The sequence below is a fragment of the Nannospalax galili genome, unplaced genomic scaffold (assembly GCF_000622305.1).
Source record: "Nannospalax galili isolate Female #2095 unplaced genomic scaffold, S.galili_v1.0 scaffold362, whole genome shotgun sequence".
In the NCBI taxonomy this organism is placed as follows: domain Eukaryota; kingdom Metazoa; phylum Chordata; class Mammalia; order Rodentia; family Spalacidae; genus Nannospalax; species Nannospalax galili.
This window is the reverse complement of record NW_008348785.1, coordinates 2,495,914-2,519,917: the sequence shown is the minus strand read 5'-3', so window position 1 is coordinate 2,519,917 and position 24,004 is coordinate 2,495,914. Positions and strand designations below refer to the sequence as shown.

Sequence of the window (24,004 nt, the reverse complement as noted above, 5' to 3'; positions counted from 1 at the left end):
TCCTGACTGGTGCAAACACACCCCCTTAAGCTGGAGTGCCTGCTCTGGTTTCCACATGTGGTTCCCTGGCATAGTAAATCCACTTCGGATAGGACCTACATCTTCGATTCCTCTTGTAAACAGATGACTCAGTAAACATATCAACAGAATGTGGACAATTCATGGAACTGAGCTAAAGTTCTAACATTCTGATGAACTTTTCATCCTTTCTGTAAAACAAGAGGCTGAAATGGAAGCATAATGTGGTCCCTTCTCCTCTGAAACCTCAAAGCTAAATCATACCACGAGTCAAAATTCCTCAAGTTTTAATTTCATTACTTAATTATTGCACAGGGACTGTTAAGGACTCACCTCTCTCTACCGATATTTATTTATTGTAAACATGATATAATATTAAATTTGGTACTACAATTCATCCAGCGATCTCACTGCCTTAACACGCTGTCATTCCCACTTTGTTCTCACCTGTTTCTATGGTCTTCATTGTGCAAAGCTGTTGTCTGGATACAACTTTAAAATTTTTCATGTTAGAACAGGAGCATGCTCCAAGGTTTTACCTAATTTTTATTTTCATTGAAAATAAACATATTGACATTATGTTTCCCTTCAGCATCCTTGCTATACAACATCTATCCTTAACACTTTTCTTCCAGCTTATTTTGACATTGTAACTTACACTACTTATGCTCTGGAGCCCCTTCCAAGGGCTGGGCCTGTCCCAACTATTTGGTTGCTTGCTAGATCTCTCTCTCACTTGTGCTCTCATGTTTTTGGTGCTCTTTCATTTAATGCCTACGTGGAGCTCTGAGGATAACTTGCAGGGGTCAGGTCTCTCTTTCCACCAGGGATTGAATTTATTGATTTTTAAAAATTTTTATGAGTGTTGTGCCTGAATATTTAAGTGCACCACGTGCATGCAGTGCCTGTAGAAACCAGAAGAGGTCATTTGAGCCCTGTAACTGAAGTTAACCTAGGTTGTTAGCCACCATGTGGGTGCTGGGAACAAAAGCTGATCCTTTTCAAGAGCAGCCAGTGCTATTAACTGCTGAGCCAGTTCTCCAGTCCGGTTTTCATTTTGAGACAAGATTTCACTATTTTTGGTCAGGCTGGCCTCAAACACTTTGTGTGTGTGCATCTGTATGTGTGCATGCCCACGTGGAGCTTCATTTTGAGACAAGATTTCACTATTTTTGGTCAGGCTGGCCTCAAACACTTTATTTGTGTGTGTGCATCTGTATGTGTGCATACCCACGTGGAGCTCTGAGGATAACTTGCAGGAGTCAGGTCTCTCTTTCCACCCTATGGCTCCCAGGGATTGAATTCAGGTTGTCAAGTTTGGTGGCAAGTGTCTTTACACCTGAGCCAGCTAGGTGGCCCTAGCCTGGAGCTCTCGATTCTCCTACCTTTGCATTCCCGGCTGGTTTGACTTGTTTACCATTAATTAATCAATTTATTTATTTGCCATGCCCTGAATTTTAAGGAGGTGAACCCTTCCGAGGGGCTTGTTATCCTCGTTTCCTGCTTTCTGTTCACAAACCCAAGAGAAAGAGGTCCTAAAGAAATCCTGCTTCCAGAGAGCGTGGCCCGGTGGCTGAGAGGATTTGCGGCCCGCTCGCCCGCCCCGCGCCCCCGACTACATTTCCCAGAAGGCCCAGCGCGATGGGCGTGGAGGCGGGCTCTCTGCTGGCTGCGACGCAAGGTTGGGGCGCACAGCGGGACACGATGACCCCTTGGGCCGAGCGGCTGGCGGGGGTACACGGGGTGCTGCTCGACATCTCAGGCGTGCTGTACGACAGCGGGGCTGGCGGTGGCGCCGCCATCGCGGGCTCCGTGGAGGCGGTGGCGAGGTGAGTGGGCTGACGGCAGGGGCGTCGGGCTCTGCCCTCCGCTAGGCTCGCTACTGCCGGGGGCGGGGCTTCCGCGCTGGCCCCGCCTCTCACCTGATGGCCTCGCCCCCTCCGTCTGCATCCCTAGGGTAGGCCAGGTAGGGCCGGCTCTAGGCTCTGAGGGTTAGAGCTGAGCAGTGTCAGCAGGTGGGTGTTGCGCACTTGAGCTGTGATTAGTCTTTATTGTGATGTGCTGTAAGTCAAATACAGCACACAACGGCTTTCCAAGACTCACAGCAACGTATAGACTAGTTCATTAATCTTACATTATGTTGGGCAGGAGAGATGACTCAGCAGGTAAAGGCTTTTGCCTCAGAGCCTCATGACCTGCGTTCAAACCTCTGAACCCAAATAGTGGGAGAACTGCTTTTTGTAAGTTGTCCTCTGACTTCCACATATGTGCTATGACATGAACGTACACACACACACACACACACACACGAACACAAAATAAATGAATAAGGGGCTGGAGAGATGGCTCAGTGGTTAAGATCACTTGCTGCTTCTGCAGATGACCTGAATTGGGTTTCCAGCACCCACATGGCTGACAACAACCAACTGCAACTCCATTTCCAGGGGATCTAACGCCCTTTTCTGGCCTCTGGGCATTGCATGCAGGTGGTGCACTTACATACACATGAAGACAAAACACTCATAAAATAAAATTTTAAACATAGATTAATTTTTTAAATTAAATTTAATAATAGATGGAAAGATTATTTGAAAAAGACTGCACTATATTGATTATGTATTGAAATGACCATTTTTAAAACACTAGGTTAAACAAATTTTGTTTAGTGTTCCACCTGTTCCCTTTAACTTCTTGTTGGAATATTTTAAATTATGTATGTGGCTAGCCGTCTAGTTCTGTTGGATTGCACTGGTCTAGATTCAAGGAGGAGGAGGGATCTAGTGCCCCAAGCCTTGCTAGTATAGTTTCCAGATGGTTGGCACCATGAGGCCTGGGCTTCCTATCTGCTATACCAGCCAGTGCTATGTAATGTGGATGGGCGGTTGGGAGGGACTCACTCTGAGCACTTTGCTTCCTGGAGTCACACCTAGGGCATCCTGGCCTGGTGGCCTGACTTCATCACAACTGTTTGCCAACTTGCCAACGATAGTTAAGTGAGTCCTTTGATCCTGAGAGAGCATCCCCTACTTATCTATGTGTATGTGTTGAGGGAGGGAGGGAGGGAGAGAGAGAAAGAAAGAAAATAACAAGGATTTAAACTGTGTTTTATAGCAAAGACAGTTCGGGAGGCTGGGCCTTCAAGTGCATTTATGAAGGGCATCTAGTCCTAGGAAACTCACTGGCCCTGGGATTGGCCCACTGTGTGGACAGAAGTCCAGGTTTATGGTCTTCCTGACCTCCACTTAGTCCCCACTAACCCCAGAACTTCAGACTGTTGTGTCACAGTTCAAGCACTGTGTGGAGATGTCTGTGGGAATGCAATCAGGGCACTGGACTGTGTTTTGGAGTGAAGTAGCCTCCTGGGTGGGTAGCCAGGACCTCTTGAGGGTCAACATCTACTGGGAGGGTAGACAGTATTGCAAAGACAAATGAGTAGATGAATCACCATGGATTAGCATAAGTGAAGTGAGGACAGAGGTCCGAGGCATACACTAGATGAGGGTAGCCTGTGCTGGGGGCGGGAGGGGGGTGCAGAGGTGGTTTAGAGGAGGTTTCACACTGGGTCAGAGGAATAAGAGAGAGCCTTTGGTGTGAAGAGGCCGAGGAAGCACCTTCTGACTGGAAGGGACAGCAACTTCAGGTGCACTACACAGAGAGAGAGGCTGTGGGCTGTGTGTGTTGGAATGTGAGAGTAGGTACAGCAGGGAGGGACTTGAGGCCAGAGAGGGTGCTGAACTGTATTCTCAGTGAAGAAGTCAGTGGGGATTTTAGCCAGGCACTACAGTGTTACCCAATCTTATGTTCAAAAAGAAACGTTAATGTAAGAAATGCATTGTGGAGTGGGCAGATGGTTCAGTGGGGGTAAAATGTGAGTTCAGATCCCCAGTGCCTACATAAGAAGTTGGATGTGATGTCATGCCCCTGTAATCCCAGCACTGGGGAGGTGGAGACAAGAGGCTCCCTGGGGCTTGTTGGTCAGCCAGTAGAGACTTCACTAAAGTCTGACTCAGTGGGAGACCCTGTCGCAAAAAAAAAAAAAAAAAGTGGGAGCTATTGTGGAAGGTATTTCACATCACCTTCTGTCCTCCAAACGCATACACACAGTCTTAGTTACTTTTCCTTGCTGTGATGAAAAAATACCCTGACAAAAGCACTTGAAGGAAGGGTTTATTTTGGCTCATGGTTGGAGGGGAAGTCAAGGCAGCAGGAGCTCAAGGCAACTGGTCACTTGGCATCTGCAGTCAAGAGAGAGATGAATGCTTGTGCTCAGCACACATTCTCCTTTTTACATGGTCTAGGATCCCAGCCTAGAGAATGGCATCACCCGCAGTGGATGGGTCTTCCCACCCCAACTAATATAATCAAGTTAATCTCCCATAGGCATGCCCAGAGGCCATGATTGTAGATCTCATCAAGTTGATAATTGAGATTAATAATCATGCATACCCACATAAACACATGTATACATACCAAAGACGTACAATGAAAATGAGATTTCCTTTGGAATCTTGGCGGGAAAGCCTCAAAACATAGAAATCAGCTCAAAATCAACCTCAATGGAAATAAGGACATAGGACATAATCACTCACCACTCACCTTACTGCATCAGAGATGAAAATTAAAACTGTGTCAAGATGCCATTTTTTTCATCAATTTGACAAAACTAGTGACAATCCGAAGTTAGAGAATGAGTTCCCTGGATGAGACAGAGGCAGACCCAGCTGGCGTTGCCTGGTAAGACACCTGGCAGCGTCTAGCAGTAGTTCTGCCTCTGGGAATTTGTCCTGCCTCGTACATGGCAAATGTCTGAAGTACAAGGTCCCTGTGGCTCTACCTTTTGAAACAGCGGAAGACTGAGAAGGACCAGTCTCCCTTGACAGGGAAGCATTCCTGTCCCTTTCTCCACAGTGGACACCACACTGTGAGTGAGCCCTTTTATCTTTAGATACATTGCTAGTGAAGGCAGCAAACACATGTGGCCTCTTTGGGGTGGAAAAGACAGAAATGGGTGTGTTCCTGCTGCTGCCATGTTTGCATAGACCCTGGGAAGACATGAGCTAGCTGTTTTGAAGTCTCAGCAAAGAGCTGGGGTCAAGCAGAGAGAAGTGGGGTAGAGGGAAGAGGGAGGAGGAGAGACTTAATCGTGTTAATTTGTATATCAGCATTTTAAAAACATTTTTATTTTATGTGTATGAGTGTATTGTCTACATATATGTACGTACACTGTGTCATGCAATGCCTGCAGGTCAGAAGAAGGTGTCAGATGGCCCTGGGAACTGGAGTTATGGACAGTCATTAGCCAGCATGTGGATACTGGGAACTGAACCCAGGTCCTCTGCAAGAACAGCCAGTGCTCTTAACCGCTGAGCCATCTCTCTAGCCCCTCTATATCAACATTTTTAAAGCTTTTGAACCACACAAAATATAAAGTTGTATGTCACTTTCTTTAACTGCAGTATGGAGAATAGGATTTCAGGGGTCATGAAGCTGGAGATGATCAGAGAGGATCAGGCTATAAATAAGGATTCCTATTATACATATGTCTTAGCTACTTTTCCTGTTGCTATGATAAAATACCTTGTCAAAAACAACTTAAGGAAGGAAAGAGTTATTTTGGCTAACAGTTGGTGGGTACAGTCTATCATGCTAGGGACGGCAAGGCAACAGGACCTAGGGGAGATGACTAGTCACGTTGCGTCCTAGTCAGGAAACAGAGAGTGACCAATGAAAGCTTGTGCTCAAGTCTAGCTTTCTCCTTTTTATACAGTCCAGGACCCAGGGAATAGTGCTCTGCTCACGTTTAGGGTGGGTCATCCCACCTCACTTAACCTGCTCAAGATAATCTCTCAGAGGCTTATCTCCTACACAATGATCCTGTATCTTGTTGATAATCAGTATTAACCATCACAACATGCTTTTAATATTCTTTTAAAATCAGAGCCACTCAAAAGCAACTTGTTACCTTTTTGAAACGGTCTTGCTATATAGCCCAGGCTAACCTCAAACTCAAGATCCTCCTGCCTCTGCTTCCTGAATATTGGGATTACAGGTGTTTCTTCCATACCTGGCTAGAAATTACCAAGGAAATTCTACATGTAGAAAAATACTCATATTGTGCATGTAACACCCAATTAATTTCAGCAGCCAAACTCTTGTGAAAGCTTCAGAAACCCACCCCACGCTCCCCTTCCCCTGGACAACCACTGTTTCAACTAAGCTCCATAGGTTAGTTTTGTTTCTGACTCGCTGTATATGAACAAAGTCATATAGTCTTTCCCTTTTATGGCTGTTTCTTTCATCCAGTGTCATATCTGAGATATTTGTCATATTTATGGCAGTTGGCTGTAGACGGCTTATGCTGAGTACTGCTTCACAGAGTGATGGCCACAACTCGTGCATTTCCCATTTGGGTTATTGTGACTAGTGCTGCTGTGAACATTCTAGAACATGTGTTTTGATGAACACATGAGTGTGTATCTTCTGGGTGTGCATCTGTGGAGCATGTGGATGTAAGAGTGGCGTGGCTGGATCACAAGCCAGGTGTGTGTTTGATTTTGATATATGTTGCCCAGTAGGTCTCCAAAGTGCCATTTTAAAAATATTTTGTTATTTTTATTTTTACATGTATTGAGTGTATTGCCTGCATGTATGTTAGTGCACCCGTGTCATGCAATGCCTGAGGAGGTCAGAGGAGGGCATCAGATCCCCTGAAACTGGAGTTACAGACAGTTGTCAGCCGCCATGTGGGTGCTGGGAATGGAACCCAGGTCCTCTGCAAGAGCAGCCAGTGCTCTTAACTGCTGAGCCATCTCTCCAGCCCTGGTTGTGCCATTTGTGCCTTAAACCAACTGTGTACAAGAGGCCTAGCTGTTTTATGTCCCCACAACACTCTACTTGTCAGTCCTTCCATTCCAGTAGGGCATGACAGAAAGCAGGGAAAGTCCTGGGAGCATGAGAAGTGAAAAGAGCCCATCACTCCGGAATCCAGTTTCCAGCACAGCTAACAGCTGCTTGAGACTTTCCTCCCTTCCTTGCTGCAAACCCCACCGGAAACCAGAATCTCACCGGAAACCCCATTTACAGGGAAAGGACATGCACTTAACCCTATGCTCTCTAGCCCCTGGCTTTACTTTATTAGGTTATAACTCTACCCAAGGTATGTCCAGAGCCTATAATCTCACTTATCAAAAGAGAAAGAAAAGGAAAAAATAATTTTTAAAATTTTCTTAGGAATCCTCTGAGATGTCACTTGAGAGCCACCAAAATGACCATGGCTATTGCTAAGACAATTAACTGCACATCTCCCTCGAGGAGCCAGTACCTACATTTGAGTATGTCTCACTCCCTGGGGCTCTTCTTTAAGAAACCCATACTTGTGCCCTTGGCACCTCTCTTTCTCTTAATCCTTGTGCTTAAGCCTCTATTAAAGTATCTTTAATAAAATCTCCAACTCTGCTTCATAAACTGGCCAGGCCTAACATTCTGTTCAGCATTGAAGCCACAAATTCTATTTTGACCTGACTTGACATCCCTAAAAGTCTAGGGTAAGTCCCTAAAAGTCGGGCTGCTGAGGTTGACAGTGTGGAGCTGTGTCTTTGTCCCCTCACCCCTGACACTAGCGGGGTCATTTTTGCTTTAAAGTTCCCTGAGAAGTTAAGTGGGGTGAAAATACAGACCCTCAGTCCCTCTGCATCTTTTTTACTAGAACATAGATGTTAGCAGGGCCTGGGATTAGTGGTGCCCCTTGCCTGAGCCTTTGTTGTCTAGGCAGCAACGTGGCTCTAGAGAACAAATCTCCCAGGCAGGTGATGGCTCCCCCTATCGCCCAGGGATAAATAGCAAGGTATATGGCCTTTAAGGACAAGTACTCGCTGCCCACAGGCGTTAAGCTTTCCTGGGTAGCACCCTGCAGTCCAAGGAGGGGTCCCTCTTAACTAGCAGGCAGACCTGAGATCCAGTGAGGTGGGCTCCATACCCGAGCTGGAATGGCAAAGGGACCCTACAAACCCTGTTCTGCTGGACTCGGGGCAGGCTCTTAATTGTTGGCATACACCCACATTTGGAACCCTTTGAAGAAAAAAGGGGCTGCAGAATTGGGCAAGGCTTTTCTCTGAATGGCTGCATCTGAGCCAATGCTCCCAACCTGAAGACTGTCCAAGGGACACACGTGGAGACAGTGGCATGGGGGAGGGTCCTGTTCGTCCTGTTGGTTCTGTATTGGTGTCTTCTGACTGGTCCTGGGAAGGTTCTGTTCAGATTTTCTCTGATCCCTGGAAGCTCACCTAGCTGGGTTGTCTCTGGTATCTTCACTCTACTGTAAAATCGAGCAGTCTGGGACAGCCTTCCTAAAACATACCAAATCTGGCTGTAGAGCTGGCAGAGGTGAAAAGCTCCTGTCCCCTAAGCCTGGGGGACTATTTCTGGTGAGATGCAGAGTTTTTAGCATTGTGCTTTTGGGATCCCAGAGAACCGACTGTCGGTCTCTCTGAACCCTTCTGGCTCCCCTGACACTGGCCCAGGTCCCTAAACCTGTACCTGCTTCTCAAGTGACCTTTGGCCTCTGATTCCACAGTGCCAGCTGGCTCTCACTCTTTCTTAGCCTTCTCTCTTCAGCTCTTCTGTGGCTTTTCCTGACAGGGCTCCCCAGCCGTCCTGGTCTCCGTAGGCCAACCCTTCCTGCTCGGGCCTAGGGCAGCTCCATAGATTCTCCCTGCCCCGTGGCAGGTGTCAGAGGCCTGAGGATAGGAGATTTTGCCCTCCTATTGACATGCCCGCTTTTGAAGTTTTCTGTGGGGACTTTTCCTCTCTTGGTGGCTGAGCCAACATTGGCTGTCCCAGAATCTTTTCACAGATAGGCCCAACTCGCCAGGGTGCACAGCGCTGGGCGTCCAGCTGGTTTGTGGGGCCTTAGTGGCTCTTTCCACCTTTCCCTTTGTGACCCCCTTGAAGTGCAGAACTCCCTTTGAAGTCCTGTAGGAGCACAGAGGAAGTCGGGGTAAGATCCAGTGCTGCAGGACAGTGCGATGGGGTGGGATGGGGTGGGATGGGGTTCTGAGAGAGCATGCACCTCCCTGGCCTGTGGGAACACTGTGGCCCCAGGTAGCATCTCCATTTTGTGAGCTTAGGGGGGATGGCTTGCTGTCTGCCCCCCACTATTCTTCCTGGATTTTCTGTGGTGACAAGTATTCTCACACTTTCTGAAAGATTCCCACATACTGGGGGACAGAACGCTCTCAGCTTTAAAAGGTTTTTTTAAATTTTTAAATTTTTATTTTTATTTGATGTGTATAAGTGTTTTACCTCCATGCTTGTAAGTGTACCAAGTGTGTGCAATTCCTACAGAGGCCAGAAGAAGGTGTCAGATTCCCTGGAACTGAGTTATGGACTGTTGTTAGCTGCCATATGGGTGCTGGGAACTGAACCCAGGTCCTCTCCAAGAGCAGCCAGTGCTCTTAACTGCTAAGACATCTCTCCAGACCCTAAACTCAACTATTGAAAATAAGAGCAAGCACAGGAATAGAGGTCACCTGAGGAAGCCTGTCTGGGTCAGGCAGGATCTTGACTGCCTACCTCACTGCCACTCCTGCCCAGTGTGCCCATGGGCCCCTTTTCAAGATGAGGCTGAATTCTTCAGAGAAGCAGGAAAAGGGATTGAGTCCTTAGTAAAGATGAATGCATCCACCCACAAACCCAATAAACAGTCACTGAACACCTACAGAACACCAGGAACCCTGCGCTAGACATGGGAGATTTGTGGTGGTAAACCAGGGAGTTAGAAACCAGGACCCTGGTGGAGCCAGTGTGGAAGTGCCTGGAGAGCCTCAGGAACAGCTCGTGCTAGACAAGGGTCAGGTGGACAGAGCCTGAACTCTATGAAAGTACGAGCCCTGGGCCTAGCAGATCCCAAAAGCACTGAGCTGTGACCCCGAGAGGTGTGGCTCAGAGCATCCCAGATGGAGGAACAGGCAGCTCTGACCCTCCTGGGTCCCCAGGCTGTCCACTTTATTCTGGAGCTACTGGGTGGGGCCTGCTGACTGCTGAGGGCAGGTGTGGACATCTGTAACTGGCCTGGGTCCCCCCAGCAGGCCTTTATTGGAGCCCATTTGGGGGCGGTTTGAGCTCCTAGAGGGAAGCCTTTCAGAGACAGGCTGGGCACAGCAGGGGCTGTAGCACAAAGGCCCAGGCGGCTGGGCTGGCCCTCATGATGGCCCTGAGGCATCTGCATGTGAAAGGCAATGGGCATTTACTGCATCCTGTCGCCGGCCACTAAAGCACAGCTGCTGGCCCATCCTAGGCCAGACTGGCCTTTTTGGAGCCGGCGGAAGGAAGCAGAGTGGGTCTTAGCCCTGGGCAGCCTCATAAAGCAATTCCTAACCAGGACAGCAAGCCAGGCCCACAGCCCAGCCTTCCAGGTGGCTCTGCTCAATCCTTTGGGAGCCCTGTGAAAACCCAGATGCCATCCAGCCCATCTCGGAGCAACCGTGATAGGGCCACGGGAACTTTGAAGTCTGGCTGGCTTTCAGCTTTCAGCTTTCTCAGTGCTCAGCTGCCCTAGCAGCATCCAGCAATGGGGCGTGGGTCCCTAGGACGAGCTGTGATAATGAAGAGGGTGGCCCAGGCCAAGTTGCACCTGTGCTGCCTTCTCAGCCCCACCCGTGGGCCAGGCCAGCCAGGAGCCTGAAGGGGAGACCACTGCTGGAGAGGGCTTGTGCCTGAGCTTGCTTACTCACCAGCAGTCTTCTGGCTCCAACCTGACCTTGGACAGGGGGTTCCAACCTGACCTCAGACAAGGCTGTTTATGGCCAAGGTGCCCTGCCTTGCATTGCTTTTCCTGTCCGGGTGTACTACTGTGTTGTCTTCAGAGCTGGGGGAGGGCATGGACCAGGGCGGCACACTCTTCTTCCTGGGTTCTGAGTTTTCTGTCATGTAATGTCAACACTTGAAGTTTCATAACATAGGTGTCTTCCTTCCTGTGAATGTTCCCACCAGCTCTTGAATTCAGAGAAAAGTTCAAGTCCTCCGTCATCAGCCCTGTGTCAATCACTGCCCCAGAGTGACCCCGCGGGCCTTCCAGCCCTTTTCCTTTGTGTTCCCCAAAAGCACAGAGGATTTGGGACACAGCCCCCGCCCTCTCCTGATCTTTGCAATCCTCAAAGCAGCCAGCATCACACTGCCCTTGCCCTGCCCCCATGTTCAACCAGATGAGGTTCACAGCTGCCCAGTCCATGTAGAGACTCAGCTGGCTGGCTTGGAACTCACTAGGTAGACCAGGCTGGCCTTGAACTCACAGAGATCTGCCTGTCTCTGCCTCTCAAGTGCCTGGCTCACTCTCAGAGCACTTTGAAATGTTACCTTTAGTTACTTACTGTGTGTGTGATGGGTCACCTGTGTGAAGGTTAGAAGACAACTGGAAGTCAGTTCTCTCCTTCTACCTCGTAGGTCTTAGGGATTGAACTCAGGTCAAGTGCTTTTCCTCACCGAGCATCTTTCCAGGCTGTAGCCTCAGAGCATTTCTCCTTCCACATTTCGTTTGGAGGGGGACAACAACAAAAAAGAGCAATGTTTGAGTAGTGTGTTATCTGTTTCAAATCTATAGTGTTTATGAAACAGTCAGTGAAAACCATGGAGGTGTTTTGAAGCACGACAGTGGTGAAATTCATGGCGTGGACTGCACATCGGTGTATATGTGCATGTTCATGTACACGTTGGGGGCTACCCAAGTATGTCAGGACACAGAGTGAGTGAACCACTCACTGCAGAATATTGAGTAGCTGTGCAGAGGAGTTAGCTCTTTCAGGTGTGGATATTAGTTTATTTATATGACTTGGATGGTGTGTGAGAAAGACAAAGGATAATGTATAAAATATACATTTTATGGTTTCATTACTTGGTTTATTTTACATTGTGTGTGTGTTTGTGTGTGTGTGTGTGTGTGTGTGTGTGTGTGTGTGTGTGTTTATACCATACCATGCGTGTAGAGGTCAGAGGACAACTTGCAGGAGTCTATACTCTCCTTCTACTGTGTGGGTCCTGGGTATCAAACTTAGGTCATCCATGTTTAGCGGCAAATGCCTTTATCTGTTCATTCCTACTACCCACCCTTACATATGTTTATTTTTGAGGTGGGGATTTCACTATATTGCCTATAATGTAGGAAGAAACCCCCCCCACACACACAACTACTGAGCTCAAAGGAATTGTCCTGCCTCAGTCTCCCTAGTGGTTAGGACTCCAGGTATTTACCACTGCCAAACTATTATGCCGTTTTTTGCCAAGACAAACCCTCATCCAGCTGGGCTGGTGTCATAATCGATTCATGACCTTGAACTTTGTGGAAGGAAGCCGAAAGCCTTAGATAGACATGGGGACCTGTAGCCACAGCCCTGCCCTCAGCAGTAAGATCTGTTTCTTGGGTTCTGATATCAGCTGTGGTGGGCAAGGTCACCCCTGGAAGTCAGTGCAACCAGCTGGGTGTTACTGATTTACCTAGGATACCACCGGTATCCCGGGAAGCATACTCATGAAGTCATGGACCCGCATGGCCCCCAGGACAGATGGAAAAGCCGATTGGCAAAGTAGTCCTCAGGCACTGCTTAGAGTAAAGGAAGGGGCGGGGTGATTTTTCATAGTCTTGGTGACAGGAAAGATGCCATCCAGCTTATAGAGAAGTCCAAGGTTCTGAGAGCTGACAGAGATTAGACGTCTTGTGAGGAGGAGTGGGGGCTCCACTTCCAGCAGGTGCCACCTCTTACCTGTCACCTAAGAAGTGACAGGTGTTGGATCTAGGGGATGAGAGCCTGGGTTTCCAGTCCTCGCTGTGGTTGGCATGTGGTCTTAGGCTTTTCCTCAGCTTTTCCATGCCTCGCTTTTCTTCCTGTTTATAATAACCTGCATCATGGGATGTGAGAATTAGGTGAGGTATTTTCCCTGTAGCCAACCTTTGACTTGCTCTAAATCTATGCACCACAGGAACATTGTTGTCAAGTAGAGAATGTTGGAGAAGGAGTTGCTTTGTTAAAATGCAGTATCTTTCAGTTATAGAATTAATGCATATTCAAAATGAAAGCACGCTCTTCTGCCCAACTGCATTTTATTGAAGCCAACATGGAAGGGCTGTTGTTTTGGCTCTGCCCCTGGTGAGTCCCTCAGTATCCTCCCACAGGCCCCCATCAGTGAGTGGGAATGTGAACTCATCTCTCAGATTGTCATAGGGGTGCAGTGTGACATATGGGTAAAGCTAGTTACCAGGTGCTGCTGGTAGTTGTGGGGGCATTCCCCTCTGTCCTGGTGCCCCAGGATACCCACCAAGCTGGGCCACTCCTCCCCAGCAGAATTCCCCCTCTCCTTAAAGGTGCCACGGTCAGTGCACTCTGGGCTTCTCCTCCTGGTCCTGGCCTCCTGGCTTCTTATTGGAAGAACTGCTGAGATAACCCAAAGTCAGCACAGAGTTTGTCAGATATGTGGTTGACCCTGTCATCACCATGATCACAGCATTTGTCAGACAGCATCGGCACTGTCATCACCATAGTCATCACTGCCACTTAAAGGGCATTTACAGCATGCTACCTGCTTCCCACATCTCTAAATACAGTCATCATGACAACCCTATCCAGTAGCTACTATGAGGGCCTCATCATATAAATGAGAAACCTGAGGTTGGAGAGGGTTAGGTGACAGGCTGCAGGACACGTAAGGAGGTGTGTCTACTTCCTGAGCCCAGCTTCTACCTTGTCCTTGGGATGCTTAGCACTGGACAGTCTGGCCTGTTCAAGGTCCTTGGTGCTCGGGGATGATTGTCAGCCAGCTGAGTTTGCAGAGCTGGAGAATGGGAAGTGTGTCCATGGGTGCCCCCCAGCAAATGTCCTTTTGAACCGCAGTCACCCCTCTGTGCAATGAACCACTTAGGTCCAACCATCACCAGAGTCTCTTGCATTTGACTGTTTATCAATTGCTGTGAAATCGATGCTCTGGCTTCAGCATGTCTCTTTGATCTTAGCTTAAACACGTCATAGAGAACACCTGGATGGAGTTCTGAGGGCAGGTAAGGTGGGCACCAGCACAGAGAAGATGTGCCACTTGTTTTGTAAAGGCCTTGCCTGGGGTCCTGACCAAATCTGTATAACCTCCCTGAATACACTTGGCCTACTGGCCTTCACCAAGAGGCCTGACCACGGCCTGGCCACTGTGCTCTTGCTCTGTTCTCTGTGCAGTTTGGACTCTGATCACACAAAACGTGCTGTTGCCCAACAGTGTCCACTGGCGCTTGGGGAGACCCAAGTAGGACAGCAGCTGGTTATCTCCCAAGTGGGAAAAAAGACAACAGAGGTTCAGCAGGCCCGACTGAGTTTGTGGCCAAGATTGTGGCTGGTGACTTCCACTATTCAGGGTCCAATAGTGATGCCAGTGAATGAGGGGTTCACAGTGTCCCCTCTGCCAACCTTGATCATGTATCCAGTTTGCAGCCCTAAAAGGCCAGCTGCCTCAGCTGTCATTCAAGGACCTTGAGAGTGTGTGGCCACTCAGGACCCCAGGAAGTCAACCTCCATTCACTGGTAAAGCCTTCCCGTGGTTGCTTCTGGTACCAGGGGCTTCTGACCTCAATCTGAGGCCCATGGGGAACTAGCCTAGCACACTCTTAAATCAGCCTGGCCCTCCCCTAGCGATCTGAATTACTACATTTTTTAACTGAAAAAAAAACAGCTTAGCCTGCTAAGGGGATTCTGGTTTAATCTCCTATTTTAAAAAAAATATTTTATTTATTATTTTTGTTTTATGTGTATGAATGTATTGCTTACATGTGTGTAAATGCACCCATGTCATGCAATGCTCACAAAAGTCAGAAGAGGGCATTGGATCCCCTGGAACTGGAGTTACAGACAGTTGTTAGTTGCCATGTGGGTTCTGGAAATAAAACCTGGGTCCTCTGCAAGAGTAGCCAGTGTTCTTAACTGCTAAACCATCTCTCCAGCCCCTTATCTTCTATTAAAAAAAAAAAAGATGGTTCTTAGAAAAAATAGTTTGTCAGTTGCAACTCTCCAAATATGTGTTTTCAGTCTTGACTGCTATGTAAAAGGGAAATAGCCAAGACCTCAGAATCACATAGTGGCCAGTTCTGCTGGGGAAGTCTGTTACTAACGGCATCTCAGGAGCTGGGCATAGTGGTGAAGGTTTACAGTCCCAGCACTTGGGATGTGGAACAGGAAAATCATGTCTTGAGGTCATTCTGGGCTGTATATTGAGTTGAGACCCTCCTGGGCTCTGTGATACCATGGAGGTTAATTGAAATGGGAGAGGTACCCTACATGTATGAGGCACCATCTCATGGGCTGGTTCCTGGAGTGCATAGAAAGAAGAAAGCTAGCAAACACAGAATTCCTCTCAATTCCTGCTGTGAATGCAGTGTGGCCAGTTGCCCCAAGTGCCTGCTGCCTCAACCTCCCCACCATGAGGAAGTATACTGCACCTTTGAGCCGTGTGGTGAGTCAAAAACCCTTCTTTCCTTAAGTTGCTTTTGCCAAGTATTTTGTCATAGCAACAGAAAAGTACTATTATATCCCTCTAGGAAACAGGCACAAACCTTGTGTCACTCTGTCATGCTTCCATTTCAGTAGTATGTGGGACCCTCTGTCCCACCTTGGGTGAGATGTAAGTAGGACGCTTGCTAGAGCAATGGAAGACTAATGAGGGGAAGGTCCCCACCCCCACCCCACATAAGCTTCTCTGGTACCATGCGGGCCCATCCAATGCAGAATTTGGGTCACTTAGGCCCAGTAAAGCATCCACCATGCTGGGTATAGGTACCATGTTAGATATATTTTGGGTAGAAATTTAAAAAGTTTCTAAGCAACCTCTATGCAAGAATGTGCCAATCACACCCCACCTATCTTGGACTCCAGTGGGCCTCTGAGCTGCCATTTCTCAAATCTGAGCTTGCTTTATGGACACATTTAGCCTGCAAACTGCCACATCACGCCTTTGATGCACTATCCCCTAGGGTCCCCATGACCCTGTTCAGCAGCTCCTTATAGCCCTGTGGTCTCCATTTCCTCAGGAGACCTGACCTGGGTTCTGCCCTCCCACAGCCCTATATTCCCACCCAGGTGTCCATGTTGATAACTGAGGCTCTTTTTACTAGGGATGTGGGCTGGTCATACATAGATGCCCCCAGAACTCCCCTGCCCTCTGTTCCTGTGAACCTGCTGGAGCACAGGGCATGAGGGTGCTGAAGAAGTTATAGCACTGGCCTCCAGGAGCTCAAAGCTGTCCTAGGGTCAGGAGGAAGGAGGTTTTGTTGACACAGAGTATAACTGGAGGAGGCTTCTGTGTGAACAGGGAGGATCAGGCTTCTGGAGGGAGGGACACATGGACAAGGCCTTGAGGGAGGATAGGATTCCACTCCAGGGAAGAATGGAGGTAAAGATACTGATGACAAGACCTCCAGGTCAGGTAAAAGTAACAAATGACAGAGCTGGAGGCAAAAAGAGGGGACCCCAGGGGAGGACCCTAGGCTGTTCTTTCCCTGGCAAGCTCCTGGTCCTTCCCAGCCTCCCCTTCTGGTCTATCTGAGGGGAACGCATGACTCCAGTTTCTCAGCCCTCAGCAAGCCAGAGAGGGCAGGCTGTTGAGCTGTCCCAAGGTCACTCAGGATGTCCAATAATTGTCCTAACACTTTACCTGCCACGGAACAATAATGAGAGGGTTTTCATTATTTTCGGGTGAGCGCTCCTGGCAGATGCCGACAGCCAGCAGATGTGTAAAGTCCGAGGTGATTTGTAAGGGACCGGCTCATCTGATGCACGGTAATTGCACTGGGCGACGTTGTCACTCAGAAGTGCCTCCTGGTCTGCTGTGATGAGGTAAAGGTCAGTTCAAAGATCTAGTTGGGCCTCAGGAAGTAGGGCTTCTGAGAAGGGGCAATGGCAGGAACCCTAGCCACACTCTCAAAGGGGCCTTCAGACCAGCTAAGGGCACTCCCATCCAAGGTTCCTGAATCAGGGTGGGCCTGTGATCACGGTTCTGAACAACTCTTCTACAGTTCTTTGGAAACTGTGCCTGCTTGGGCTTTTCTCATGTTTTGGAATTCCTGTGTCCAGATTTCCCAAGGTCAGATCTATAGCGTATGGCACCAGCACTCAGACAGAGAAAAAGATGTGATCCCTCGACTCTGCCTGGGTTGCTGCCTCAACAAAAAACCACTGAGTTTGCAGTGTATATGACATGCATTTCTTTCTCTCAGAGTTGGAGGGGCTAGATGTCCATCATTAGGGTTACATTCTGGTGAGGGCTTCTTTCTGGCTAGTAGATGGTGGCCATCTTGTCCATGGTCACATGACCTTTTTACTGTGTGTGCACTGAAAAAGAGAGGGATCAAGGAAGGGAAGAAAGATGGCATGCAACAGGGCGCTCTGGTCCTTTGTTTTTTTACAATGGGGTCTTTTTTTATGTATTTCTGGCTAGCCGGGAACTTGCTGTATAGACCAGGTTGGTCTTAAACTTGTAGTTTCTGCCTCCAGTGCTGGAATTACATGCACATGTCACCACACCCACAAGGTATCTGGAGACACCAATCCTATCATATCAGAGATTCTGTCTTTTTCTTTTTTTTTAAATTTTATGTGTATGAGTGTATTGCCTGCATGTATGTGAGTGCACCCATGTTGTGCAAAGCCACAGAGGTCAGAAGAGGGCTTTGGATTCCCCTGGAACTGGAGTTGAGGATGATTAGTAGCTGCCCTGTGGGTGCTGGGACTCAAACCCAGGTCCTCTGCAAGAGCAGTCAGTGCTCTTAACCACTGAGCCATCTCTCCAGCCCCAAGATCCTGTCTTATGATTCTACTTAGCCATAATTTCCCACTCATAGACCCTGTCTCCAGGTACCATTACACTGGGAGTTAGGGCTTCAGTGTAGGAATTTGGTGGAACACAGTTCAGTCCATATCACGGTCTCACATTGCTGTGCAGCTCTTTGCCCATCTCAGCTTCTACCCAGGTACACACACAGGTAAGAAAGACCCACACTTATCACACTGCTCCCTAGGGTAGGACTCCCCACAGCAAAACTGGGCCTGCTGGGCCCTGCCCAGGGCACAGTATTACATTCAAGGGTCCCAGGGGTTTCTGTTCACCGGCCTGCATGCACCTTCATGAATGGCTGATGGCCCCATAGACTGCACTCACAGGTTGGGTGACCTGGGTCAGTCAGCCGTGTGCTCCTAGACAGATATATAATTGTGCTGGATAGTGTCAGTTGTCAACTTGACACACCTAAGTAGAGGGAACCTCAATTGATGAATTTTTCCCCATTGGACTGGCCTGTGAGGCATTTTCTTGATTGTTGAGTGATATGGGAGATACAGCCCACTGTGGGCCATGCCATCCTTGGGCAGATGGTCCTGTGCTGTATAAGAAAGCAGGTTGAGCACAGGCTGGAGAAGTAAGCCAGTAAACAGCGTTCCTTCATGGCCTGTGTTCAGCTCCTGGCTCCAGGTTCCTGCCCTAACCTCCCTCAGTGATGAACTCTGACCTGGGAGATGTAAAATAAACTAAACTCTTTGCTTCTCAAGTTGGTTTTGGTTGGTGTTTTTATCACAACAATGGAAAGTAGCTAGGACAGTAGCAAAGGCCACTGTGAGCAGGTCCGGCTCTGGGGGTGTGAGGACAAGATCAGGCCACGGACACTGAACACAGTGACACCATATAACTTTATACCACTGCTCTACTATTTAATGATAACAGTGACTTTAAATAATAAAGATACCACTCAGGGCTTGCTCCTGGTGGTCACAGGCCCTGTGGTGATGTGTAAAAAGGTGGCACAAAGGGACAGGACCCAGAGGGAGGGTTCTGCCCACCCAGTTCCTGCCCCATTGTCCCCAGACAGATTCCATCTCTAAAACTAGTGCTTGAATTAGGAAAGCGTTTATTTCTGACAAACTTATGTTGGTATCTCAAAGGAGCTGGGGTGTGAGTGACACCCTCCCGCCCTCATCTGAAGTTGTGTTTGGAGTGACAGATGTGAGGCTCTGCCATCTTGCTGTCACACCGATTGCTCACTGTTCTGAGAAGGTCACATCATCATTCATTAGTAGTAATTAGTCCCCTGGGACCCTTGCACTTCTTTACTCAACTGCTCCATTAACTTGGGTGCGAATCACACATTCCAGGCACCAATCAATGAGGATCCATCCATAATAGACAAGGTGATGCTATTAGTTACAATATATTAACTGCCTAATTTAAAAATAAAAGAAGCTATCTTTATGAAGGGCAATTAACCACTGGGTGTAATTGATCATTCATAAACCTCTGATTAGGAAAGACAAACAGTAAGAAAGGGATGAATCACCTGGACTGGGAGAAGTGGTCAGCATCTCAGTCTGTTCACTGCAGCCTGCGGAGCTGCAGATTTCTTCATAAATGGCACCTGGTAGCCCCAGGGCTGGGAGGGTCACTGAAATTCTGTTTCTATGGGACTTGGGGGGCTGTTCTCCAGGCTCAGGACAGCCTAAGGGAAGCAGCAGTTAAAGACTTTTAGACTTTTCCAAGGACTTGCTATGTGCCCAATACCAGGGATGCTACACAGAATGCAACAGACCCTATTGCTGGACACCCAGAGTATGTGGGTCGAGCAGAAGGACAGTAAGCAATTATGTGAATCAGAACACTGGCGATGTGGATGTCCTAGAGAAGTAGAGGCAGTATTTAGAAAGACAAGGGGGACTAATATCACTGAAGATGGTGGGCTGAGGGGACACTGGAGTGGACCTACTGCCTTTCCTACCTGCTGCCCATCTTATTTGATGACCCTGCTACCCCATAGGGGGCAGATGTCTAACTCTGCCCTGCCCCCTCCATGGTCGACCACCCAGCCTTATCTTCCAGCCTCACCTTCCACTTACCCTAATTTGATGACCACTTTTCTACCTTGCAGGGTGGGCTGGCACACCTGGATACCTGCACGAGTGGGCTGCTCCCCCTTGTCTTGCTTAGTCTGCACAACTCTCCTGGGCCTGGCTGTTCCATGAATCTTCAATAAGATTTGACCCTTGTCTCCAGGGTCTCAGGCTCAGGAAGTCGGGCAGAAAGCCTTGGACGTTCCTGGGACTCGATTTCCTCACCCGTGAAGTGGGCTAAGTTATGTCCTCACAGGGATTGATTGTGACTTTGGTTGAGTCTCCCTGGCCATCAAATGGAGGTTGATTTCAAATGGAGGTTGATTCAGTTTTGCACAACTGAATCTAATCTGCATGTCAGCTCTGGACTTCTTAGACTGGGGCCACTTCTGTAAAGAGAAAACTTGAGCACATCCGTCTACCATATGTATACCCATTATTAAACATAAATTATGCACTTAACACTATGAATGAATGCAAAGCTTAGAGAATGCATGAAACCAAGACATCTTCCAGCATCTTTGGAGACTGATGAGATGAATGTTTTGGGGGACACATCTGAGAGCAGGGCCAGGTGCCCATCAGTATAGATGCTTAATTTTGTTAAAACTTACCTTTTTTATTTTTTTAAATTACGTCTGTGTGTGTGTGTGTGTGTGTGTGTGTGTGTGTGTGTGTGTGTGTGACACCTGCTGTGGCACATGGGAGGCAGTCGTAGGACAACTTGGAATATTTGCTTCTTCCCTTTCTACCGTGTAGGTCCCGGGAGTTAAACTCAGGTTGCCAGCCTTGGCATCCTTCGTCCAGACCGGCCTGGACCTCATGGCCTTCCTCCTGCCTCAGCCTCCCACATGCCGGCTTTATACATGTGGGGGTTTTGTTGTTTTTTGTTAATTTTTTAGATAGACTTTTATCAATGTGGCTCTGACTGACCTGGGACTCAAGATCCTCCTGCTTTATCCCAGGATTTTTAAAAAGCACCTCCCTGGTCTTTGGGTGTGCAGCCCTAGGTCTTTCTTAAAACTGTGGTTTTGTGTAGAGAGATACCAGATACGATCACTGCCTCGCCAGTCAGGCTTGTTGAAGGCTGTGTGGTCTGAGCTAGGGAGCCAGGGGGACAAGGTCCCATCTGTCACTCCTCACACATGCATGAGCCTGGGCTGCCTGTCTCTGTGCCTTCTTCCTACATGCTGGTCCCTGGTGGGCACTGGACTGTCAGCCTCCTGTCCCTATGCAGATGTGTTGTGTGCTGACTGCCTCCCTCTACGGGGTGGCCTTTCCTTCACTCGCTGCATGGCTGGCTGGTGCCTTCTCCTCAGGTGTCAGCTCCAGGTTGCTTCCCAGTGAGGTCTCCCCAACCTTCCTGCCCAGCCTTTGTCTCTTTACCCCATTTGTGTCCTTCATGGCCCCTTTCCTCCTAGCTGCAGTCAGCCTTCCCTTGCAGTCCTTCTGTTCACTGCTGGCCTTCATGCCATCCCAGGACTGTGGCTGGGGAAGGCCTGCTTGCGCTCAAAGCAGATGCCCCAGCCTCACCTAGCACGCAGTGTGTACCAACTACAGCTATTTGTATTCATGCTCAACATCTTTTCACTGGGGACCTTTGAGGCATCCTTTGTGTGGTTTGTGTCCAGAGAAATCACCCAGGTGCCACCCGGACCCCCAGAAGGAAGGGCCATAGTACACCGCTGGTGTCAGTGTATCTTCTCAGTTTCATGGGATCCTGGTTCTGGGTTTGTGCAGGGTGGGGCTTCCACCTCCACGTGGAACGATCCATGTGTGTCCCTGATACTCATCTCTGGCTGACCCTGTTTGTTGACTGAGATGAGAAGACAAATCTTGGCTTGGTCCCTCTGCCTGACACTGTTGTGGAAGTATGGCCTACCATTAGTAAGCCATGGGCACGGGGGCCAAGTGCAAAGTAAAAACACCAAGAGCTATGGAATGACACAGAGATAACTGGGCATTCTGAAGTGGCCTGCACCTAGGCCACGTGGGTCATGTGGAAGGGGTGCTGAGGGCCTAGGAATGGGAGGGGAGTAGCTGTAGCAAGAAAAGGTGATGTGTCCCAGGTGGAAGGGTGGAGTGTTCTAAGCAGAGGTCAGATGGGGAGCCTTGGGTCTCATGTGACTCAGGTTGTGTGAGCATGGACAGGAAATTTGGGATCATACTTTGGTGCCCCTAAGAAGTAGTATGTTCTAGCTATGAAATTTCATTCTGAACACACCTGTGTCAGTCAGGGCCCACTTAAGAACTCACAGTGACTTGCCCTGTACTGGTATTTAGCCCTTTGCTTGTGAAAAAAATGTTCCTGTCTGGGTCCTTTCTCAGGAGGCCACACTCTTTCTATGTTGAGTCTATGTTTTTGTACCCCAGACTGAAGCAGTCCAGGCTGAAGGTGAGATTCTGTACCAATGAGTCCCAGAAGTCCCGAGGAGAGCTGGTGGGGCTACTTCGGCGACTGGGATTTGACATCTCTGAGGGAGAGGTGACTGCCCCAGCACCAGCTGCCTGCCAGATCCTAAAGGAGCGAGGCTTGAGGCCACACCTGCTTATCCATGATGGTAAGTCTGCCTGGGCCCCGTGGGTGTGCAGGTGTCCCCTTTCCAGTAGAGGCTTGGGAGAGGGCCTCTACTACCTGGACCAAATAATGGGAAATGCACACAGGTCAAGTCTGATTTCTATAGTGACACCTGTGGGCCTGTAGGGTGCAGACCCATGGGGTGTCCTGCTGGGTTCTGGGGGAGAGGTGGAACTGGGCCCCATCCTTCCCCCAGCCTCAACCAGTGGTTAAAGGCCAGCTTTAGAATGTTCTGGGAGGAAAGCCTGAGGTGGTATTCCATAATCTAGACAAGGGATTTGGCCAAGGGACAAGATTCTAGCTCCTGGTGTGTGTGTGTGTGTGTGTGTGTGTGTGTGAGAGAGAGAGAGAGAGAGAGAGAGAGAGAATATGAAGACCTAGATTGCAGTCTTTCCAATGTCTACTACCCAAGCCTTGAACTCCTGTGACACCCAGTCCTGCTCTTCAGTGGTAGGAACAAGGTTTGAATCTAGATGGTTTGGGTCTGAATGAAAGACCAGTCAGTGTTCCTTGGACGCTCAGTGGGGAGCTTTTGTGGAGCAAAGCAGGACGCTATTATCTGATGATTATTTTTAAAGAACAAGGATTCACAGTGGTTCAGAATCTAGCGTATGTCTCTGTCCTCCCACTGAGCTAGCCTTCCCTCCCCGCCCCTCCTTCCTTTTCCCTCCCTTTCTCCTTCCTTCTTCTTTCCTCCCTTCCTCCCTCTGCACTGTTTTCATTTTGAGAAGCCTCTGGACAGAGCAGACTTCCTCTTCCCAGGACAGGTATGGAGTTTTCAGAGGTGGAGGGTGCTCCCTAGAAGGCTGGAGAGTGGAATTCATTGCCCTGGCACCATTACAGGGAGGCATGCTAGCCTTTCAAAATCTTGTTCCAACATCCTTTCTCTAGTTTAGGAACTCTGCCAGCGTCTTTAGAAATTATTTCTCCTTTACCCTGGGAAAAGGGTTGTCAAGCCTGGGAGCAGGGAAGAAAGGGGGATTCAGCATTGGCTCAAAGGTGGTGGTAATCAGGAGTCCGGCAGACAGAGAGCAGAATCTGAGAGGGCTGGAGAGGAGACAGGTCCTTCCTCTGCTCTCTCTGTTTTCAATAAACATACCTTTGTTTTCAGAATTTGAATTTTCTAAATTTTTTTAATGCTACATTTCCCCCAGCATTTTATTATGAAAACTTCAAACATATAGGAAACCTCAGAACATTTTACTTAGGAGGGCTATGGAGATGATTTAGTAAAATGCTTGCCACACAAGCATGAGGACCTGAGTTTGATCCCCAACACCCATGTAAAAAGCTGGGCATAGCAGCGTACCACTATAATCTCAGCAGTGCAAAGTGAAGACAGGATTCTGGGGCTTGCTGAAGGTTCAGTAGGAGACTATCTGCAAAACTAAAGTGAATAATGAGACCGTGTCTCAAAAAAACATGGAGAGAGTGATTGAGGAAGACACCCAGCATTGGCCTTTGAACTCCAATGCATGTGCATGCAAATGCACACATGTATACGAATTTATGTGGA

The 24,004-nt window shown here is 48.6% G+C and overlaps 1 protein-coding gene across 2 annotated transcripts in view; it reads left to right on the top strand.

Moving 5' to 3' along the window:
* The first annotated feature begins 1,667 nt into the window (after positions 1 to 1,667).
* Lhpp (phospholysine phosphohistidine inorganic pyrophosphate phosphatase) overlaps positions 1,668 to 24,004 on the top strand; it is a 106,242-nt gene continuing 83,905 nt past the window's right edge. For both annotated transcript variants that reach the window (XM_008846017.2, XM_029569811.1), the window contains exons 1-2: positions 1,668 to 1,847; positions 22,284 to 22,471. In XM_008846017.2, coding sequence (XP_008844239.1) covers positions 1,723 to 1,847; positions 22,284 to 22,471 — 313 coding nt within the window. In that variant the 5' untranslated portion in view covers positions 1,668 to 1,722. The remainder of the gene's footprint in view (positions 1,848 to 22,283; positions 22,472 to 24,004) is intronic.